Consider the following 21,438-nt stretch of genomic DNA (forward strand, 5'->3'; position numbering starts at 1 on the left):
AGTTTTCCCAGCACCGCTTGTTAAAGAGATTGCCTTTTCTTCATTGTATACTCTTGCCTCCTTTGTCAAAGATAAGGTGTCCATAGGTTCATGGATTTATCTCTGGGCTTTCTATTCTGTTCCATTGATCTCTATTTCTGTCTTTGTGCCAGTACCATACTGTCTTGATGACTGTAGCTTTGAAGTAGAGCCTGAAGTCAGGCAGGTTGATTCCTCCAGTTCCATTCTTCTTTTTCAAGATTGCTTTGGCTATTCGAGGTTTTTTGTATTTCCATACAAAATTGTGAAATTATTTGTTCCAGTTCTGTGAAAAATACCATTGGTAGCTTGATAGGGATTGCATTGAATCTATAGATTGCTTTGGGTCGTATACTCATTTTCACTATATTAATTCTTCCAATCCTATGAACACGGTGTATTTCTCCATCTCTTTGATTTCTTTCATCAGCGTTTTATAGTTTTCTACATATAGGTCTTTTGTTTCTTTAGGTAGATATACTCCTAAGTATTTTATTCTTTTCTTTGCAATGGTGAATGTGATTGTTTCCTTAATTTCTCTTTCTGTTTCTCATTGTTAGTGTATAGGAATGCAAGTGATTTATGTGTGTTTGTTTTATATCCTGCAACTTTACTATATTCATTGATTAGCTCTAGTAATTTTCTGGTGGAGTCTTTAGGGTTTTCTATGTAAAGGATCATGTCATCTGCAAACAGTGAGAGTTTTACTTCTTCTTTTCCAATCTGGATTCCTTTTATTTCTTTCTCTGCCCTGATTGGTGGGGCCAAAGCTTCCAAAACTATGTTGAATAGTAGTGGTGAGAGTGCGCACCCTTGTCTTGTTCCTGACTTTAAGGGAAATGCTTTCAATTTTTCACCATTGAAGATAATGTTTGCCGTGGGTTTGTCATATATAGCTTTTATTATGTTGAGGTATGTTCCTTCTATTCCTGCTTTCTGGAGGGTTTTATCATAAATGGATGTTGAATTTTGTCAAAGACTTCCTCTGCATCTGTTTGAATGTTGAGTTTCAAACCAGCTTTTCACTCTCCTCTTTCACCCTCATCAAGAGGCTTTTCAGTTCCTCTTTGCTTTCTGCCGTTAGTGTGGTATCATCTGCATATCTGAGGTTGTTGATATCCCTCCCTGCACCAATCTTGATTCCAGCTTGTGATTTATCCATCCCAGTATTTCACATGATGTACTCTGCATATAAGTTAAATAAGCAGGGTGACAATATACAACCTTGTCACACTCCTTTCCCAGTTTGAAGCCAGTCCATTGTTCTATGTCCAGTTCTAACTGTTACTTCTTGACCCACATATAGGTTTATCAGGAGACAGGTAAGGTGGTCTGGTACTCCCATCTCTTTAAGAATTTTTCACAGTTTGTTATGATTCACACAGTTAACAGTTATAAAATATGAACTATAAAAATGAATGGAATTTCATGGAGGAAACTCATCAATGTATAAATGCTGAAAGGAGAAAAGATTAGCTTTGAATAAATACTACAATTGTGTTTCAAGTTTTCTCTTTTTATATCACCCAGAAAAATTGTTTTAAATTAAAAATATTTATGAGTTTTGTGACTAAAGCATTGACCAGCTTAAAAAAAATTGTCAACTATTTTTTTCATGACTAATACTGACCTGTTTGTCCCACTTCCCCTTAGATTCTGAGGGTCCTGCAATTATGCAATAAAGCCAGCTGAGGGGGACTTTAAAGGGTCCCTGCACACTGTGGGGAGTTGTATTTCAAGGTTTTGTGGAAGATAGCTACATTTTGCCAGCTGCTGTCTCAGAGGCTTTGGTTCTGAACCAAGTATCTGTGCAATGATATCAGCTCTTCTGGCCCTGCTGCTAACATCCTCTGCCTTTGTTTAACAGCAGAAGATGGCATCCCAAACACCAGCAGTCTACTAGGAGGATGCAGTTCTACTTACCTCCAAATTGAGTAGGTCTTCTAGTTTATACGCTCTCAGATTCATCTAGTATTTCTTCATAACTGTGTAATTTGTTTTCTATTTATTTATATAATGTCAATCTCCCTAACCAGAAAGTAAGGACAGGAATCATTTACTTCTATCCTGATTGTCCATCTGTGTAACTGTAACTCCTAGTACAGTGCCTGGCACAAATTAGGTCCTTTCAGTAATGCTGACTTTATGGAGGAAGAATTCTCTCCAGGAGCCAGTACAGCTATGAAAAGAAATGTTCCCTAATTTATGTCAAACAAGTAACTTGCCACATTTTTTACTCCTGGAAAATGGTTGCATTTCAAATATCTTTTAAGGCTTATTCATTTTGCTTGGTGAAACTCTCAGCATTAGGATTCTTGATTCATTGCGATGTACTCCAAAAATAGGAAATCAAATCTAAATACATAAATTGGACCAGGAAGTAGTCTCTTGAATACATTATAATTCTTACTGATGGTAAACTCTCTTCCCAATAGCTTCCCATCCTCCCTGGACTGTTTCATACCAAAAAAGGCATGCTTCACAGAGCTCTTCGTCCTTTAAGTGGCAGGTTCTATTTAAATACATAGATAAGCCTTGTCAGGCGGTGCTGTATTAAGAGTATGGTACTACTGTAAAGTAACTTTGCAGTTAAAACAATACTTTTGGTAGCTTTTCATGTTCCTTCAATCCTTCCTCAGTTTTTGGAGACCTTGTGAACTCTGGGCCTGCCTTAAAAGAAATTTTTTAAAAATCAAGAACTAAACAACAGCTAAAAGTGCCACTATAACATTTCCATTATCATACACGCAAGCATACACAAGCAGTAAATACATTTGATTTCCTAATTTTTGCATGATCTTACTTTGATACAGTGTCTGAGAAATCATCAGGAATACTATATGCTCAAATCTTTGCTCAATCCTTACATTTTATAGAGTTCATGTGATTTTTCAGCTTGTGTCCAGCCTTTTCAGACAACAGGCTTATTCTATTAGGATCCATGGAGAATAAAACACATTTCCTGAGAAAACGAGATCTTTCCTCATCTTGAAGTAACAAACAGAGCCTGAAAGATGATTTAACAAGATTTAACCTTAGGTGCCCTCACTGAGTTATTATGATTCGTTTCAGATGTTATCTTCATTTTCCCAGTAGCAGAGTAATATCTTAGAAAAAGATGAGGTCACTAAGCTGCTCTACAAATACATCTTTCCAATTGATACAGTTTATATATATAATCTTGCTGATTCTGTTTCTGCTATTGAATAACTGGGAAACCTTGGAAATGTCATTTTAATTTCCTTCTGGCCTCATTTTCCTCATTTACAGAGTGAAGGAGTTGAAAAAGATCAATGCTTTAACATATTTGGCAACAAAACCCTTTCTTCAAATAAAATATTTTGTCAAAGCCTAAGGTATGGAATAGAATATGGCCCAAATTAACATAGCTTGAAAATCACTGATTTAATCTTATGTCAATTTGGCTATGAAATATTATAATTCCTGTTGATATATTCATGGTTGATCCTGAGAAATACTCACTGAATATCTGCAGATATTAAGCCCTGCAATGATCTACTGTAGCTTATGCAAGCCAGGCCATGACCTGTTTCTCCTAGCAGATTATTTTCCAGAGGGAGAACACTAATTCCATAAATAAAATAAAAAGTTATGATACAAGTATAAAAGGATACACAAAATAAGGAGTGGTTACTTCTGGCCAGGGGATTGCAGAATTTTTCATGTGGGGTGGCATTTGACCAAGAGGTAGGATTTTTAACTGGGGAAGGTATGTAAGGGTTTCCAGGTAAAGCAAACATGGTAAGTGAAGGTGTAGAGGCAGGAATTTGAAAAGCAGTTTAAGAGAAAGGCACAACCATTGGTTGTGGTGTAAATGGCATAATGGGGACTTAAAGTTAAAGCTAAGAAATTGAGTTGAAATCAGATTATCAAAGTACTTGAATCTCATAATAATGAGGTTTGCTTTTATTCTCCAGGAAACAAACAGCCATTGGGGGAAAAAAAAAATTATTTTTTAGCAGAAGGTGATCTAAATAGAAATGTACCTAGAAAATATTTTTCAGAATAAGGTATAATAAGAAATGAAAAATACTGGAGACAGGAGGGTTAATTAGGAGACAATTGTCTGGCAAGAAGTGATGGAGACCCACCATCACTATAGGAGACCCATAGCACAGTGCTATGGACCAAAATATGTCACCCAAAATTACCTATTAATATGTTGATGCTCTAACTCCCAGTGTGACAGTATTTTGAGACAGGACTTTCAGGAGGTCATTAAGGGCTTCTCAGGTGGCACTAGTGGTAAAGAACCTACCTCCCAATGCAGGAGACGTAAGAGACCCAGGTTCAATCCCTGTGTTGGGAAGATCCCCTGGAGAAGGAAATGGCAGCCCATTCCAGTATTCTTGCCTGGAGAATCCCATGGACAGAAGAGCCTGATGGACAACAGTCCATAGGGTCACAAAGAATCAGACACAACTGAAGCGATTCAGCAGCAACAAGGTTAAAAGAAGTCATGAGGATGGGATCTTAATCCAATTGGATCAGGTAGTATTATAAAAAGAAAGAGAGAGAGAAATCATTATCTTTCTCCAAGCACACAGACTGAGGAAAGGCCAGGGGAGGGCTCGGTGAGAAAAAGGTTGTCGGCAGTCCTGGAAGAGAGCTCTCACCAAACCCAACCATGCTGGCACCCTGATCTCAGACTTCCAGCCTCCAGGACTATGAGAAAACAACTCTTGTTTTTTAATCCACCTAGTTCAAGCTACTTTGTGATGGCAGCCTGAGCATATGAAGATGGTGACATTAGGAATGGCAGAGAGTGGACAAATGTCAGCAAGATGCCACAGAAATAGAATCAACAGGATTTGACATCTAATCCACTTTGTGATGTGGGAGGCAAAGGTCAACAGTGGCTGTAAGCCAATGACTCGAAGGTGTTCTGATACCATTTATGGATACAGAGAACAGAAGGGAAAGAACAGTTCTGAGGGGGCAGAGCTTAATTTTTGGTTCTACATGTTTAGTGATTAAATTTGAGGCATTGGCAATATAACCACGCAGAGTCTTCTAGCAGATAAATGAAACTGTGGGTTTGGTGGTTAAGAGAGATGCCTGAACTAAAAATCTAATCCATTTTGGAGTCCTCTGCAGAGGTATAACATCAAGGACTGCTCATGGATGAACAAAAACATTCATGCACAAAAAAATCTGAATGACTCCAAGTCTATCAAAAATTATGCCTGTCTTTATGTTTTCCATGTAGGCCTGGCTTAAATGTGTTTTTACAAATTCTAGAACTTGGGCAGTAAAAGAGATTGAGAAAATACTGAATATCTACTTTTTAAATGGTAAATAAATGTAGTTTAAACACTTCCAAGTATCCCCTTCTGCTCTGATACACCTGTAATTTTTTTCTGTTGGCAAGAAAAAGACCAACCAGAATTTACTTGACCAGACAGTTCAGCAAACAAAAGATACTATGACCCTATGAGAAAAGGCTGAACTTTTCTTCAAATAAAGTACACATTAGCTCTAAGAGGACTAAAAGCAAAAATGGAACATTTGATCCCAGAAGTATGCTAATTAGCAAGAGAATTCCACACCTGGGAATCTTGGTTCTAGAATTTCCCAAGTGACAATGGATTAGCTAAATTGGAGACAGAACATGAGGAAGAAGAAAAGGACATAATGAAAGTAGAACAAGATGTTATAAAACAAAGGAAAATTTCATAAACATTTAACTCGGTGACACAATAAATAGGATATTTAGAGAATGAATACCTTGAAAGTCCTTCCCTGTTTAAAAAAAAAAAAAAAACAGCTACCTGTCAGGAGCAACCAATTTCTAAAATTCATAGGACTTGATGCAGGCTTGGAATCTCTAACAGAATGTTCAGCCCACTAAATAGAGACTGTAAAGTCAGAGCTATATGGTTCTCCTGACCCAGAGAAAAATAAAGAGTTCCACGAAATGTGGGGATCCCTGTAATTTAGCACCTGTCATAGAAATTCATACTTCTTAGTTTAGCAAAGTAATATATGTAGGTCATTCCCAGTTCCCAGAAACAACCACTTGCAGTTAAATTTAAGCTCTTTTGTTAGATAATGACATATTTCTAAATCATATATATGTTACTATTTCTTGATTCTCCAATTAGATATTTCTATTGACTTCATGTTAAAGAAATGTCAGGATTTAGTGCTCTCATTCCATCTTCCAACAATACAGACACAGACATACACACACACTCTTCCCTTTTCTTTTTTCTGCCTGATATAGTCATACCACACTTTTTGGTTGAATGAATTCTCATTGTTTTCATTGTTATGACTACATAAATATTGCTCATGGCTGAGCAACATAATGTTCTTTGATTTTATCTCCTTTCTTTTTCAACCTTCTGTTTTCCCTGGAGTGGATCTCACTGTTGTCTTCAATTGTCTAGTTTTCTCTTAAACTATTATTCATTCCAGAACTCTCTTCTAGAGGTGTAGTTTTATAAATGTACCAAGCTAAATTCAAGCACATTACATAACTTGTCAGGGGCTTTCTTCTTCTTTGGGAACTTCCTTCTGTATGTCTCTGATTTCCTTTTTCAACTGGGCCTGCACACAGCTGCTATCTCAGGCCCTCTTCACCACTATTCTAAAAATTCTCTAGCCTTTCTTCTGTGTGCATTCCCTTACCTGAGACAACTTCCTCCTTTTTTTACCCTTTCTTCCTTCTTTTTACTCAATAAATATTGAGTGCCCTCTATGTTCCAGGCATTGTTCTAGGTGTCATGGATAGAGAAGACCTAGTAATAATGAGTTCAGCATGAGTTTGTGGTGCCTATTAGACATCTTCCCTGGTGGCTCAATGGTAAAGAATCCACCTGACAATGTAGGAGATACAGGAGACGTGGTTTCGATCCCAGGACCAAGAAGATCCCCTGGAGGAGGAAATGGCAACCCGCTCCAGCATTCTTGCCTAGGAAATCCCATGGAGAGAGGAGACTGGCAGGCTACAGCCATGGAGTCACAAAGAGTTGGACACAACAGAGCACGCACATGCGTTCGTATTAGATATCTCACTGCAGTTGGATATAGAGATATTGGGTTCAGAGAAACATATATGGTTCAGAAAGACTGGAGATAGAAATTTGAGAAGCATTCAGATATAAATGGTACTGAATGCCCCTGGGCGTGTTCCTTGGAGAAATGAGTGTGGAGAAAGAAGATATCAGGGGTGCTTCAGCATTTAGAGATCAGGAAGATAAGACATATCCGGGAAAGTGAGACTGAGAGTATGTGGCCAGGGAGGTAGGAAGAGAACCAAGAAAAGCAACGTCCTGAAAACTAAGTGAAGAGAATGTTTTACCTGGGCTTCCTCAAGATGGCTCCATGCTTAGTGGAGCCAGCAAGGAGATTCTCTCCCTTCCAGGAGGCCCTGGTTCCTCTATAAGGGGGTTTTGGTTCATTGAGTCTTATTCCCTTCAAACACAGAACAACAGCTAAAGAGCCAGACTGCCTAGGGTCCCACCCCAGTACCATTTGTGAGATGTGTGATCTCAGGCTATTACCTAACTTTTCTATGCCTTGGTTTATTCATCTGTAGGATAATAATATTTGCATCTGATAGAGTCTTTGTGAATATTAAATGAGTTGGCAGACATAAAGTGCTTAGAACAGTATCTGATAAGTAAATGTTAACAACTGTTTTTCTATGATTGTGTATCAGAAGATATTAAAGTGCTTCTTGATTTTTCTTCTGTTCACTGCAGTCTTTACATCTCTGAGTTAATTTTTTTAGTTCATTTCCTTTCATCCCAGTCTTTCACACTAAAAGTTTTCCTTGGAAACGATGATTCCTACCTGAACTCACATTTATGAGATAGGTAGGGGTCAATATGGTTATTCACTGATGAATTTCAAAATGGGGTAAAAAGACAGAGAGCTGAGTTTTTCATGGAGGGAGCCTCAAATGTCAGCATCTGTAGATCTTGTTTCTTGTGTAGGTCAGTCCTCTAAAAACAAATCCTTGCCTAGAAGGGTGTAAAGCTCCAAATCACAATCTGGAGAGTTCAGTAGGGGAGGAAGCCAACAATAAGTAGTTCACAAAATCAGTGCATGCATGCTAAGTTGCTTCAGTTGTGTCCAACTCTGTGCAATCCTATGGGCTCTAGCCCACCAAGCTCCTCTTTTCCATGGGATTCTCCAGGCAAGAATAGTGGAGTGGGTTGCCATGCCCTCCTCCAGGGGATCTTTCCAATCCAGGGATGGAACTCACATCTCCTGCATTTGCAGGAGGGTTCTTTACCACTAGCACCACCTGTATCACTCCCCTTCTTTTTAGTAGAGAATCTTATCTCTGCCATAGAACAACAGCCTGGTTCCAAGTCAGGAAAGCAGTATGTCAAGGCTGCATATTGTCACCTTGCTTATTTAACTTATATGCAGAGTACATCATGAGAAATGCTGGACTGGATGAAGCACAAGCTGGAATCAAAATTGCCAGGAGAAATATCAATAACCTCAGATATGCAGATGATACCACCCTTATGGCAAAAAGCAAAGAAGAACTAAAGAACCTCTTGATGAAAGTGAAACAGGAGAGTGAAAAAGTTGGCTTAAAACTCAACATTCAGGAAACTAAGATCATGATATTTGGTCCCATCTCTTCATGCCAAATAAATGGGGAAGCAATGGAAACAGTGACAGAATTTAGTTTTGGGGGGCTCCAAAATCAATGCAGATGGTGACTGCAGCCATGAAATTAAAAGATGCTTACTCCTTGGAAGAAAAGCTATGACCAGCCTAGACAGCATATTAAAAAGCAGAGACATTATTTGCCAACAAAGGTCCATCTAGTCAAAACTATGGTTTTTCCAGTAGTCATGTGTGGATGTGAGAGTTGGACTATAAAGAAAGCTGAGCACTGAAGAATTGATGCTTTTGAACTGTGGTATTGGAGAAGACTCTTGACAGTCCCTTGGACTGCGAGGAGATCCAACCAGTCCATCCTAAAGGAAATCAACCCTGAATATTCATTGGAAGGACTGATGTTGAAGCTGAAACTCCAAAACTTTGGCCACCTGATGCGAGCAACTGACTCATTTGAAAAGACCCTGATGCTGGGAAAAATTGAAGGCGGGAGGAGAAGGGGTCGACAGAGGATGAGATGGTTGGATGGCATCACCAACTCAATGGACATGAGTTTGAGTAAACTCCAGGAGTTGGTGATGGACAGGAAGGCCTGGCATGCTGCAGTCCATGGGGTCACAAAGAGTCGGACACAACTGAGCGACTAAACTTAACTTATCCCCACCATCAGCTGTGCCAACCTCTACAGAAAGTCAACTCCTCCATCTCCGGCTGGGAGTGAAGGAGAGCAGTTGCTCACCTCTGTAGGACAGAGGAGTGGCCAGCAGGTGGACAGTGTTTTCAGCATCTGTTACAAACATTACACTAACTCTTGCTCCTTCTCCCTCTCTAGGAGTACCCAGTGTCTTCAAATTCTCTGCTTCTGAGCCCTGGGACACAGAAGTGCTCTTGCATCTTGCTGGTTTGTGTTTACCCAAGCTTTTGTTCCAACCTTCTCTAGTTCGCTCAGCAAGCTCCAAAGTTCTAGCAGACAACAGTCATTTGCTCTTGTCTCTTCTCCCATTTTTTCATTCTAAAAAAAAATTATTTTTTTAAGTTTTTAACTGTGGTAAAATACAGGTATCAAATATTAACAACTGTAATCATTTTTAAGTCTATAGTTCAGTAGTGTTAAGTATATTCACATTGTTGTGCAACCAACCCCAGAATGTTTTCATCTTGCTAAACTGAAGCTCTTACCAATTAAAAAACTCATTTTCCCCTCCCCTAGTCTCCTGGCAACCACTGTTCCACTCTCTGTTTCTATGAATCTTGACTCTCTAGATGCTTTCCTAATGGCTCAGCAGTAAAGAATCTGCCTGCAATGCAAGAGACTTGGGTTTGATCCCTCGATCGAGAAGATCCCCTAGAGAAGGAAATAGCCACCCACTCCAGTCTTCATGCCTGGGAAGTCTCATGGACAGAGGAGCCTGGTGGGCCATAGTCCATGGGGTCGCAAAGAGTCAGACGCAACTTAGCAACTAAACAATAACCATAATAAGATAACTCACATAAGTGGAATCACACAGTGTTTGTCCTTTGTGTCTGGCTTATTTCACACAGTATACTGTCTTCAAGGTTCACCCATGCTATAGCATATGTCCAAATTTCCTTCCTTTTTAAAGCTGAATAATTTAAATTTTGTATTATTATTTTATATTTTTATTATGATTCACTTGTCCTTTTGTTCTTATGAGTTTATAGTTTTGTTTTATTTTCCCCTTTCCTTTAGCCATGAGTTTAGTGGACTTTCAGGAAGCAGAGATAAACTTGTGAGTCCAACTTAGTTCTAAGAAACCCACATTCCATTTATGAAAACTAGCATTTAAGGATACATTCTCTGCAGCTTTTGAGAATCTCAAAACTTTGCAAGACTCCTTACAGGAGAAAAGAAAAATGAAGTTGCTTCTAGTCCTCTTCTAACCAAAGAAGAACTTACACTTTGACATTAAGCAAAAAGGGTACTTCAAATAGTTATCTTCTTGGAATACATACAATATGTGTATACACTCTTCCCTGGGTAATCTAGTGTAGAGGCTCTCAAAGTGTGGTCCCTACACCTGCAGCATAAGCATCACCTGGGAGTTTGAGAGAAGAGTAAATTCTTAGGCCTTACCTTGGACCTACTGAATCTGAAAATCTGGGGCTGGGGCCAGCAACTGTATTTTAACAAGTCCTGCAAGTCCTTCTGGTGCTCCCTAAAGTTGAAGAACCAACAGTCATCTAGAAGCAATTCTTCATAAAGCTGCATCTAGAAATTAAACATTTATTTAGTCTCAGCCCAAATGTTTAAAAGATTTTTCAGGCTATGAGATGAACATCCTTCAGCAAATAAGTGTGAGGTGCCTATACCACCAAGTGACTGTGTTTGGGACTTTCTTCTCCACTGAAGAGGCAGACTGTCATATATTTATAATACCTGACCACTTTATTATTTTATTTTTATTTTTTTCCATTAAGTTTACCATAGGATACTGAATATAGTTCCCTTTGCTTTACAACAGGACAAAGGATTGGCCATAGTTATTATTATGCATTATAGAAGTTGTCCAAACTATTGGCTTATCCATGCTGTTGTCTTGTTTTAGCTGCTACATATCAACAAACTTTTGTTTCTGTCCAATATGTTTCATTCCCATGTGTGAAAACAAATTTTGTAGCACTCTTATTTTACTCCAGTACTGAACTCTTAGAGTTCTTTTACAATTGCTTCTGATTTTCTGAGACACTAGTGCAGACTGCTGTGTAAATCAACAACCAAAGAATCAATATCAGTGATGTTCTTTTAAAGAATTCAAAGATAAACAGTCCCCATAAGTCACTGTCACTGCACTCCAAGGTTCAAAAGGAAATATTCTGAAAATGAAAGTAGGGAAAAGCATATAATATTACCAAAAGGGCTTTGGGGTAGTGAATAGAAGCAAGAATATGATTTGAGAAGTGAATGTGTGTTCTGAGAACAGTATTAACATAATAGGAATATCAGCATCAACCTTTACTTTTTTCAGGTCATGGTTATTGATTTAAAAACTGAGAGAAGTAAAAAATGTTATCAGAGAGCTGTTTGCAAAGATGCTTTAAATCCAATATGTCTTCTGTTATTATACTATTGCAGAATATCCTAGGATGGGACAGACCATGGAGGTCATCTAACCCAATCATGCATTTCATGCTTGACTCACCTCTATACCCCTAAAGAAATGACAGCCACATGACCCTCACATTGCGGTTCATAATACAGTCATCTACCATGCCTCACACAGTAAAACTACAAGGAAGAATAATGGCATTTTGAAACTGTCAGGCGAGTGTATGCTCCTTAGTTCTGTCTCGTCACAACAAAGATTTGGAGTGACGGACATTAAAGCCCCCTTCGGCATGTCACAGCTCTCGGGTCTCATACAGACCGTGTTATAGCTCTAAGATAAATCAGCATTACAACTCAGTGTTACAGCTCTATTTTATTTAGATAATATCAGGAAAATCCATCCTTGAGGCGTGAGGGCATGTTGACCCAAAGACACAAAGAGAAGAGCAACCCAGCGCGCAGGAGAGCGAGCGAGAGCTAGCTTTGGCTCCTCTTTTTATATGTTTTTCTCTTCCTGGGCCTGTCCTATGTAAATTGGGCCAGCCAGGAGTGCTGTTTGTTTTACCTGAGGTCCTCACTCTGGTCCTTGGAGTTTTTATTATGCTCAAAGATATGTGATGGAGCATCACAGGGCTGGCTTCTTCTGTCACTCTGGCTTGACTTCTATCAGGGCAGTCATGAGCCCACCCAGATTCAAGAGGAGGGGAATTAAGGCTTCAGCTCTCGATGGGGTGTCGCAAGGCACACTGCTGAGGCACACACGGAACAGGTGAGGCTTCTGCAGTCACGTTTGGAGCATGCAGTTGGTCGCACTACGGGTATGGCCAGTGACCAAGTTCTGGACAAGACGATGTAAGAGGAATTGGTGTGTTTAACCTCCTGGAAGTATTCTTAGATAGGGGATGTGTATGTGGTGAGAGGAGAAGTTCCCTTCTCTTTTTTACTTTCCTCTTGAAAGTATGGATGAATAGACTGGAGGTAGAGCAGCAATTTGGACAACAAACTGAGGATTACAGAGCAACAAGCTGGAAGGAGGCTCAGTGCCTAATTATCCTAGAACCACCATGCAAGCCCTGAACTGCTGACATTTACATTACAGAGAAATGAACTTCGGTCTTGTTTAAGTTACTGTATTTACCATTTTCTTGTTAATCCTAAAAAAAATCATAGAGCATAATAAAAACTCTGTTTTCAACTTCTACATTTAAGGTGATTTATTACACAACAATAGTAACTCAGATGCATGGCTATAAGGAAAGCTTGGGAATGGAAACTCTATAAATGAAGATAGATGATGCAAACTTAATTTACTCAAATTCTTAAAATTTTAAGTTTAACTTAAGTTTAACTTAAATTTTTAATTTAATTTTAATTCTTTACTTAATTTCTTAAATTACTGGGTCTATAAAGATGATAATGCTTATATGGTCTATATATTTATATGGTTAAAGTTTGACTAATATTGTGGACCATGCAGTGAGGATCATGGTGTTTTATAAAAGCATACTTCTACTTCTTAAAACTCTTATATGGTCTATATAATATTTACATGGTTAAAGTTTGACTAATACTGTGGACCAAGCAGTGAGGATCATGGTTCTTTATAAAAACGTACTTCTTAAAATGCTTGACCCTCATCATCGGAAGTGCCTTACTATATTTAAAAATAAAATTATTATGAGATTAAGAAATGCAAATAAAGAAAAGTCACTCATGGAGTGACTACAGTTGTATTATAAACAAAGGGTTATTTTCAAAATGTATTTTTATTAAAGGGACTAGTTTGTTACATCTTGATTTCTAGTCTTCGAGGTTTCTGAACCATGTATTTACCGTTTTTTTGTATGTAGATAGAAATCACAATAACTTAACTGAGCTTGCTCTTGAGATATTTCATTTTACAATCATGGTCATGATGAAAAATGAAATATGTTTTTAAACACCATTTAATCGGCAAAAGACATTTGCTAATTCGAAACTGTAAACATTCGCAGAATAAGCCTTGTTTCAAAGTCAAGGACTTCTTGAAAAGCACACATCTCAGATTCTATTTCTCTTTATATTGCACTACATATTCCTGTTTTTGGCGATATAATTCAAAACCACTCAAAGCATAAGGGAACGTTTTAAAACAAACAATAACAGTTTAATCAGGCAAAGGTTCTTTTGCTTGAGGGCCATCTGTCCTGACATTGACATTTTATTCAAATTGCTTCACTATCCTCTTTGAAGGCCATCGACTAACTTCTAAGGGCCTCACAACAAATCGGGCATTTGTCTTAACAAGTAGTAACTGCACCAAGTGGACAATGGGATGCTATCAATGAAGCAAAACAATAAAACAGGTTGAGTGGAGAAAGGCTGTGTAACACATGGCGAAAGAAAAAGAAAGGTGTCACAAAGATGGGGCATTACTTCTTCGTCCAAAAGAACCAGTACTACACGACTTTAAACAAAAGACATCGCCCGCACGCACGTATTACTACAACTAGATTCTCGGAGGAAAAGAAAATGACGCTAACAAGGTGGAGGCCCAAGTTTCAGGGCAAATCGCGTGGCACCAGCTCTGCTTGGACTCGGGGTGGTGAAAGAGGCGTGGGAATTCGGCCGAGTGGCCGGTCCTCGCCGGGGCGTGCGGACAGGTGGACTACCGGGCGCGCCTGGGCCCGGGGGTGACCCGGGGAGCGCCGAGTTGGGGGTGTGGGGGGACCCGCCCCGGCCGCGCCCCCTAGGAGAGTGCCCCGCCAGCCTGCTGGCGCCGGCCTGCGTGGCGTCTTCAGCCCCTCAGCTGTGCAAGTGGCGGGTGCTCGGCGCCCTCCGGCAGGGTTGCCATGGTTTCCGTGGGTCACGTGGGGGCGCGCGGAGCCCCCTCCCGCGTGCAGCGGTGGGGCGGGGGCGGGGCGGCCCGGGCGGGGGAGAGGAGCGGCCGCGGCGGGAGCGGGAGGAGCCGGAGATGCTGCCAGCCCTCCCGGGGCCGAGCTCGCTCAGCCGCCGCCGCCGCACCGAGCAGCCGCGCGCCGGGAGCCGCGGGCCAGGCCAGCCTGGCTGCCGGGGCCCAGTGCGCCGCGCTCGCAGCCGGTAGCCCCGCCAGCGCCCGTCTGCGCTCGCTTGGCCGCCGCTGGGCCCGAGGCCGGTTCAGGGAGGGGGCGAGGGCGGCGCCCGGGCGCCCGCCGGCAGGGGAGGCAGGATGAGCATCGAGATCCCGGCGGGACTGACGGAGCTGCTGCAGGGCTTCACCGTGGAGGTGCTGCGGCACCAGCCCGCGGACCTGCTGGAGTTCGCGCTGCAGCACTTCACGCGCCTGCAGGAGGAGAACGAGCGCAAAGGCGCCGCGCGCTTCGGCCATGAAGGCAGGACCTGGGGGGACGCGGGAGCCGCCGGCGGGGGCGGCACCCCCAGCAAGGGGGTCAACTTCGCCGAGGAGCCCAGGCACAGCGATTCGGAGAACGGCGAGGAGGAGGAGGAAGAGGCCGCGGATGCAGGGGCATTCAACGGTGAGGACCGGATCCCCCGCGTGGGCCCACACCCCCGCCGCTCCCCCCGGTCCTTAGATCCCGGAGCTACGCTCACCCACCTCTCCCCGCCTTCCCCACCTTCCAGTCGCGCCCACCCCCTCAGCTCCATTTCTGTCTCTTCCACTCGCCCACTTTCTTCCTCCGCGCTCTCGTCGTGCCCTCCTCCGTGTTCCCTCCTCGGGAGGTGGGGAGCCGAAAGGTGAGGCGTCTCTGCCCACTCGCCCCACTGTCTTCCTGGGCTCGGAGGCAGAGGCCGGTAGGTTTGGAGTGGGCATCTGAGAAACGACTTTCGCTGGGGTTGCATAAATGAAAGTGGCCCATTTGGCATCCTCTTTCAGCCCGTATGTGTATTAGTGGACTGTCCAAAACGAAGAGGCGGAGGGGTGGTCAATCGCATTGGCTTCACTCTTGTTAGGATGGCAGATTCACTAAAAGGAGCGTGAAATTGGACTCACGGGGCAGAATAGAATTTATGGTGATAGCTTTGGCATTCTTGGAAACAAGAGTCGTCTATTATTTTCCAATTTACCGATAGCGTGTTGTATTCTTTTGGGATACACAACAAAGGATCCTGTTTAGCCTGCAACCCAAGGGGTCTTTGGAATGAGGAAACGGGCTAATGGTTTGATTTAAAACAAATTTTGGATGATTTGATGCCTTAACAACAACAAAAACCTGTGGGAAAAACACTGTAGGAAGTTCTGAAAGCTTGTTGGTTGTCTTTAGAATGAAAAGCAGTGAGTAATTGTAAGGACTGTGCCAGACACTGAAGCTGGAAAGAATGAATGGGAAAGAAAAGGGGGTTTTCTCCAGTAGCTGCTCCTGGCAGGTCCCACCCCTCCTGCTTATAACCCTCTTTCCCTGACACACGCAGACACGCTTACACACTAACAGCCTCCTGCATTTACACAGCATGCCTAAATCTCATCTTTGTGGCATCCCAAGCTAAAATACCCGGGTGTGCAAATGTGCAAGTGCTTTTTCTTTGTGGTATAAGACAAACGTGCTTTTAGCATCACACCAGCTTTTATTTATTTACAGTACTCGTGGTTTGGGTGTCCACAGTGCATTTCATATTTTAAAGTGTCATATCCTTGTGTACGTTTCTAGGAAGGTGTTTCTTTTCTTTGCAAAATTGTTGAAGTGTGTTATAAAATTAAGGTATTTTTAGCTTATCTGAAGCAGTCACAGAAAGCCCTGGAAATTACTGCTCTCTGAAGATAAAATGGAATGTTACTTTAAAATTTTTTATTTTGGACTTTGTAGTGTTTCCAGAGGTAGGATAATCATAGTCTTCATTTTGCACAAAAACTTAATTGAATGCTTTTCTTCTTAGAAATGGCATGAGAAGGAAAGAGTGCAGATTTTAAGCAGACAGGCAGGAGAAGCCACTGATGAATGACACAAAGGGTAGAGACATCTAATACCTCTTTTATGCTTGAGACACACATCCACACACGAGTACATCCACATGCACATGGACACACACAAAGAAAACAAAAAGGACTAGTTTTCCAGACTGGAGAAAACCAAAGACTAAGGGACTTGGTAAAGAGCCTGTATTTGTTCAGTGCAATATATTGTTAGTATAACTAAAATATTTTGCTTTTGTAATGTTTTGAAGTATTTTGCATTTATAATTTTGTTTTCTCTTTAAAACAATGTAGACGTACACAGAACAGATTTTATTTCCATTTAACGATGAAGAAATAAGCCGTTACCTTCTGAAAAGTAGGGATCATTAGTATGGTTTTATAGTCTCCAAAGTACTTTTATTGTAAAAATTACTCAGTGTCAGTTTTACTAAATACTAGTTAACCAATTGCCCAATTTATTCCCCATTCCTACCTCCTGATACCCCCTGAGACTTTTGCAACTGCAACCAATTTGGTCATTATCCAGTGCACACATATGTGTCTATGTATAACAGAAACTTTGGCAATGGTGCTTCCCTTTTCTAGGTGCAGTGAAAAATATATATTTAGAGTAATCTCTATTCTAATCATTTCTCAATTTTTTAAAAGTAATTTGTGTTGAGACCCTCAATTTAAAGAGAACTCTAGACTACCACCGGGTTGGCAAACTTTTTTGTAAAGGGTCAATATTTCAGGCTTTGTGAGCAACGTAGTCTCCATCGCATATTCCTCTTTTTTTTAAAAAAACAACAGTCCTTTAAACATGTATCCCCTCTGTACAAAACTGGCCACAGACCAAGGCCATAGTCTGTCAACCCTTGGTCAGAGGAGGAAAAAAGTCAAAATAATACTCTTGGGAAGAGGGAGGGAAACAAGGGGAATGAGCCTATCAGTTTAATGCCTAAGTCTAAAAAAGTGCTGAAATATTAAAAAAAAACACCTGATACTGGGAAATCCTCATGACATAGTAAAGAATAAGAAAAGTACTAAAGAATGGGGAAAGTACTAGAAGACAAGTCTTAATTTACTGAAACGTAGCACAAGATGAAAAGGATAAGTCATTCTTAAATTTTAGTATATCTCTCAAGGAAGTTTGATTCTGAAATGAGTATTACCTGGTACTACGCTTTTGGAGCTGTTTTGAATAGGTTGGGGTGGACTTGGGATCTTTTTTTATCAGGTGATATCTACTGTTCCCTGACCGTACTTTGAGAAAGATTGGTCAACAGATAATGATGATTGTAACATCACTTTCTCTTATTAACAGTTAAAAAATAGCTGCCTTTTATTGAGATTGTGTGCTAGGCACTATCTAAATGCCTGGACTCGTTATCCCAGCTTTCTAAGATGAGACTGACGGTTGTTGAGTGTTTCACAGCTGGTAGGCTGCAGAGGTTATAAGAGCGGTGGGCCTGGCGCCATGCCTGTGCTCTCAAGTCCTGGGTTTTATCTCTGGAAAGGGGGTGGGCCTGGCATCCCTTGATCATCCCTTGATCATCCCTTTTATGTCAAGCTCTGCTTGAGGCCCTTAATATGTTTTGTCTTTAAGGTTTAGAAAAATAAACTTGTCCAAGGTCACACACAGGACTAGTGAGGAGTAGAGCCTGGTTTCTTACTCACATCTGTCTGACCTAAGATCATCAGAGGTCTCTCCCTTAATGAAATTTGTCCAGCTGGCTGAATCAGAGGTCAGGTGTTCCTGGCTTTTTTTTTTTTCCAGTGATGGTGATGAATTTGCATTGATGAATTCATACCTACTCTCACGAATCCCTTAGGACAAGTGATAGATTTGTGAGAGGTTGTTCAAAAAGGCAAGTTTTTCACCATGAAGCTGGTTGCCATTGACTCCCCCAGAGAGATCAAGCTGTGACCTTGAACTCATAGTGTGGTGGTTGAATCAAGCAAGTGAACCAGCATTTGGGACCGTGGCCAAAAGTCTGATGGGTGAAGGTGATTTTTACTTCTCTTCTCCATTTCCAAAGGATTTTTCCTCTGCTGATTGCTTTCTTGTTCCCCTCCTATTCTTTTCTAAGTTTATCACTTCTGATGTTTACTTCCAACTTGTTGTCAATTCTTGTTAAAAGGGCAACCTTTAGGTGTTAGAATGATAGTGGCATATTGTGATCCCCTTTCTGGGAACTCTTAAAGTCCTGAGAAAAGCTATAATTGAGACTCTGCCTCCCTCTTCCCCATCCTACAGAAATCAACTTGACATGTCTCTTCTGCAAGGGCCATGTCCCCAGGCTTGGAATTATTAGGAGGGTTGCGGTAAGCCAAAAAGTTGGATCAGTTCCAATTTGGAGTGAAATCTGTGGCAATTAATGCAGGCATCATTGGGAGATCTTTTGTTGCTCAATTATTTCTTAAGTGAAATAGCTCAAATTACAAAATGAAGTAAATAAAATTGACAAGTGCTGCTCAGTCATGTCCAACTCTTTGCAACCCCATGGACTATAGCCCGCCAGGCTCCTCTGTCCGTGGAATTATCACAACAGGAATGCTAGCGTGGGTTACCATTTCCTTCTCCAAAACTGACAAGTAGTTGGAAACAAATTACACATGGGCCCATGAAGAGGAATCAAACTGGAAGAAAAATAGACTAATGTAAAATATGGAAGAACTAATATACTAAATTATGGAAGGCAAAGATCTCAAGGTCAGGTTAATTTACAGGGCAGAACTATAGAACCATGGCTTATAAGCTTGGATGTCAAAGGTATATAAATAGAAATTTACCATGTAAAATCTGTGACTTAATCCTCTTAACTCTGATTTATGTCAAATCTTTTAGGAGAACTTTATCTACCTTTACATTTTTACAATTTAAGGGGATTGTGTAGAGTTTACCAGAGATCTTGAAAGTTATGCAAAATATTGGAAAGTTGGGGCTTATGGTGAGAGATTAAGGGAACAAAGGTACATAGCATGAGAGGAAATGGTTGAAAGAGCTGAGAATAGCATGCATGTGTCTGAAAATTTTTCTTAAGAGGATTAAGAGCAAATGTTCTTCATCTCTATTAAATACAGAATTGGAAGAGCTAAGCTTTGTTGTAATTTGAAGAATAAAAGTCAGAAATTCATCTGTCTGGAATGACGTGTGTGGTCTTCTTATAAAATGAGATGACAAAGCAATGAGGTTAATAGATTGACTTCCTAAGAATCTGCTGTGAAAAAGTTCTTAACCTTGTTCATACTGGAAGTAAAAAAAACATGTTGACATTCATGGCCTGACTGACAGTAGGAAATTGTAGAGAGGAATTAGAGCTTTAAAGGAGAGTTGCCTTGGTTGATTTTTTTAGGTTCACTCGTGTGAGCTCTTTTTTAAGAACTTGCTCTGTGGAGGGCTCCTGGAGACTGTTGTGAGACAAAGCAGCCAATCCTTAGTCTCCTACTTCATGTAGCCATCAGCATACAGCTAAAGAAAGAAATTTATTTTAGTCATGGTACTTGTGCAATGGATTGAAAGTTAAAATATTGCTTTAGTATACAGTCAACCTCTGAAATCCATTTAATCAGCTTGAAAAGCATTCATGGAAGTTGATTTTGGAGGGTTAACTTGCAACTTAGACAATGTCTATTTTTTTTTTTTTAATGTATGAAATTATGTGCTCAGCATGTTGACATGTCATAATAATAGTACTTGCTTTGTGAAGTTTTAATGAGGATAAATGGAGTAATATTTGCAAGGCCCTTAGGATACTGCACCCAACAAGCATTGGTTACCTGTTAAACAAATAATCTCATTTACAAGAGGTCTTCCAGAAGTATTTTCTTCACAATGAGGCTTTCATTGTTTGGTGGCGATGAATCTAACGTTTGCACTTTTTACACAGATGAAATAGGAAATGAGCTAGCTGGGCAGTTTCTCTTAGGATTTAACGTGAAGTTATGTTGCATAGTAATAAAACCCACATCCTTTCAACTCATAATTTGTAGCTAAGCACTCTAGGATTTTGTAGTTAATGAGACTTTTCTGGTCTTTGGCTATTGGAAATTTATATAGTAGTTTTAAATCCTCCTCCTGAAATGGATTACATCATTCATGACAATGGCTGAAATATTAAAGCCATTATTTTAGTTAGGAGCTTAAAACAACATTAGAGAAGATTTTTTTAAAAAATATTTTGTATTAAAGATGGCAATTATAATTTTTCAAAGAACAGTTAAGAACATTATTCATTTTAATAGTAGCATTAAATGGATTACTTTAGGGATTGAAAATGGAAATCAAAGGATTTTGGGTGTCCTTTCTCAAACTTTATCCATCTATTACTTTAGACTTGGGAAAAGGGAGGGAGGGGAGGGGTGGGAAAAGAGAGAGGAGGAGGGAGAGGAGTAAAATCAGTTGCAACTTGTGAAGGGTTCTTTGAGAAACTGATACCTTTTCTTAAGCAGTGGCATAGAATAAAAGCATCTCAACAAAAACTGAAGCATTGGATACTTTCATATGTTTACCTACCTATCTTAAAGATCAAACTGTAGCTATTATTTAACTTAAGACTGTTACAAGCTTTCCATTTGAAGGCTTGTAAGCTTTCCATTTGAGTTTGTACATAAAGTGATATATTGTGTCTGGGTGGCCAGAGTAAATATTTAATGGTTATTCATTGTTGCAAATCTCATTCCCTGGATTCCAGTAAATTTCCAGCTGTCAAAGTTATGTCCATAGCTGTGTCAAAAAAAAAAAATTGTATATCTTTTTCAACCATGTGGATACTAAGAAAATATCTTTGAAATTGTCAAGGAGAAATTTATTTGTGATCCCTTAAAAAGAGAAATCTTAATGAGAGTAGTAGGTATAGAGAAAGCCTGT

At 40.3% G+C, this 21,438-nt stretch overlaps 1 protein-coding gene across 1 annotated transcript in view; it reads left to right on the forward strand.

Annotated features, from left to right (window-relative positions):
* Positions 1–14,601: 14,601 nt before the first annotated feature.
* The window catches only part of PRKAR2B (protein kinase cAMP-dependent type II regulatory subunit beta), a 104,877-nt gene continuing 98,040 nt past the window's right edge, over positions 14,602–21,438 (forward strand). Inside the window, exon 1 of the mRNA XM_043871711.1 lies at positions 14,602–15,189. Within this exon, the coding sequence (XP_043727646.1) occupies positions 14,883–15,189 (307 nt within the window). The 5' untranslated portion in view covers positions 14,602–14,882. The remainder of the gene's footprint in view (positions 15,190–21,438) is intronic.

The sequence above is a fragment of the Cervus elaphus genome, chromosome 18 (genome assembly GCF_910594005.1).
Source record: "Cervus elaphus chromosome 18, mCerEla1.1, whole genome shotgun sequence".
Taxonomy (NCBI): Eukaryota; Metazoa; Chordata; class Mammalia; order Artiodactyla; family Cervidae; genus Cervus; species Cervus elaphus.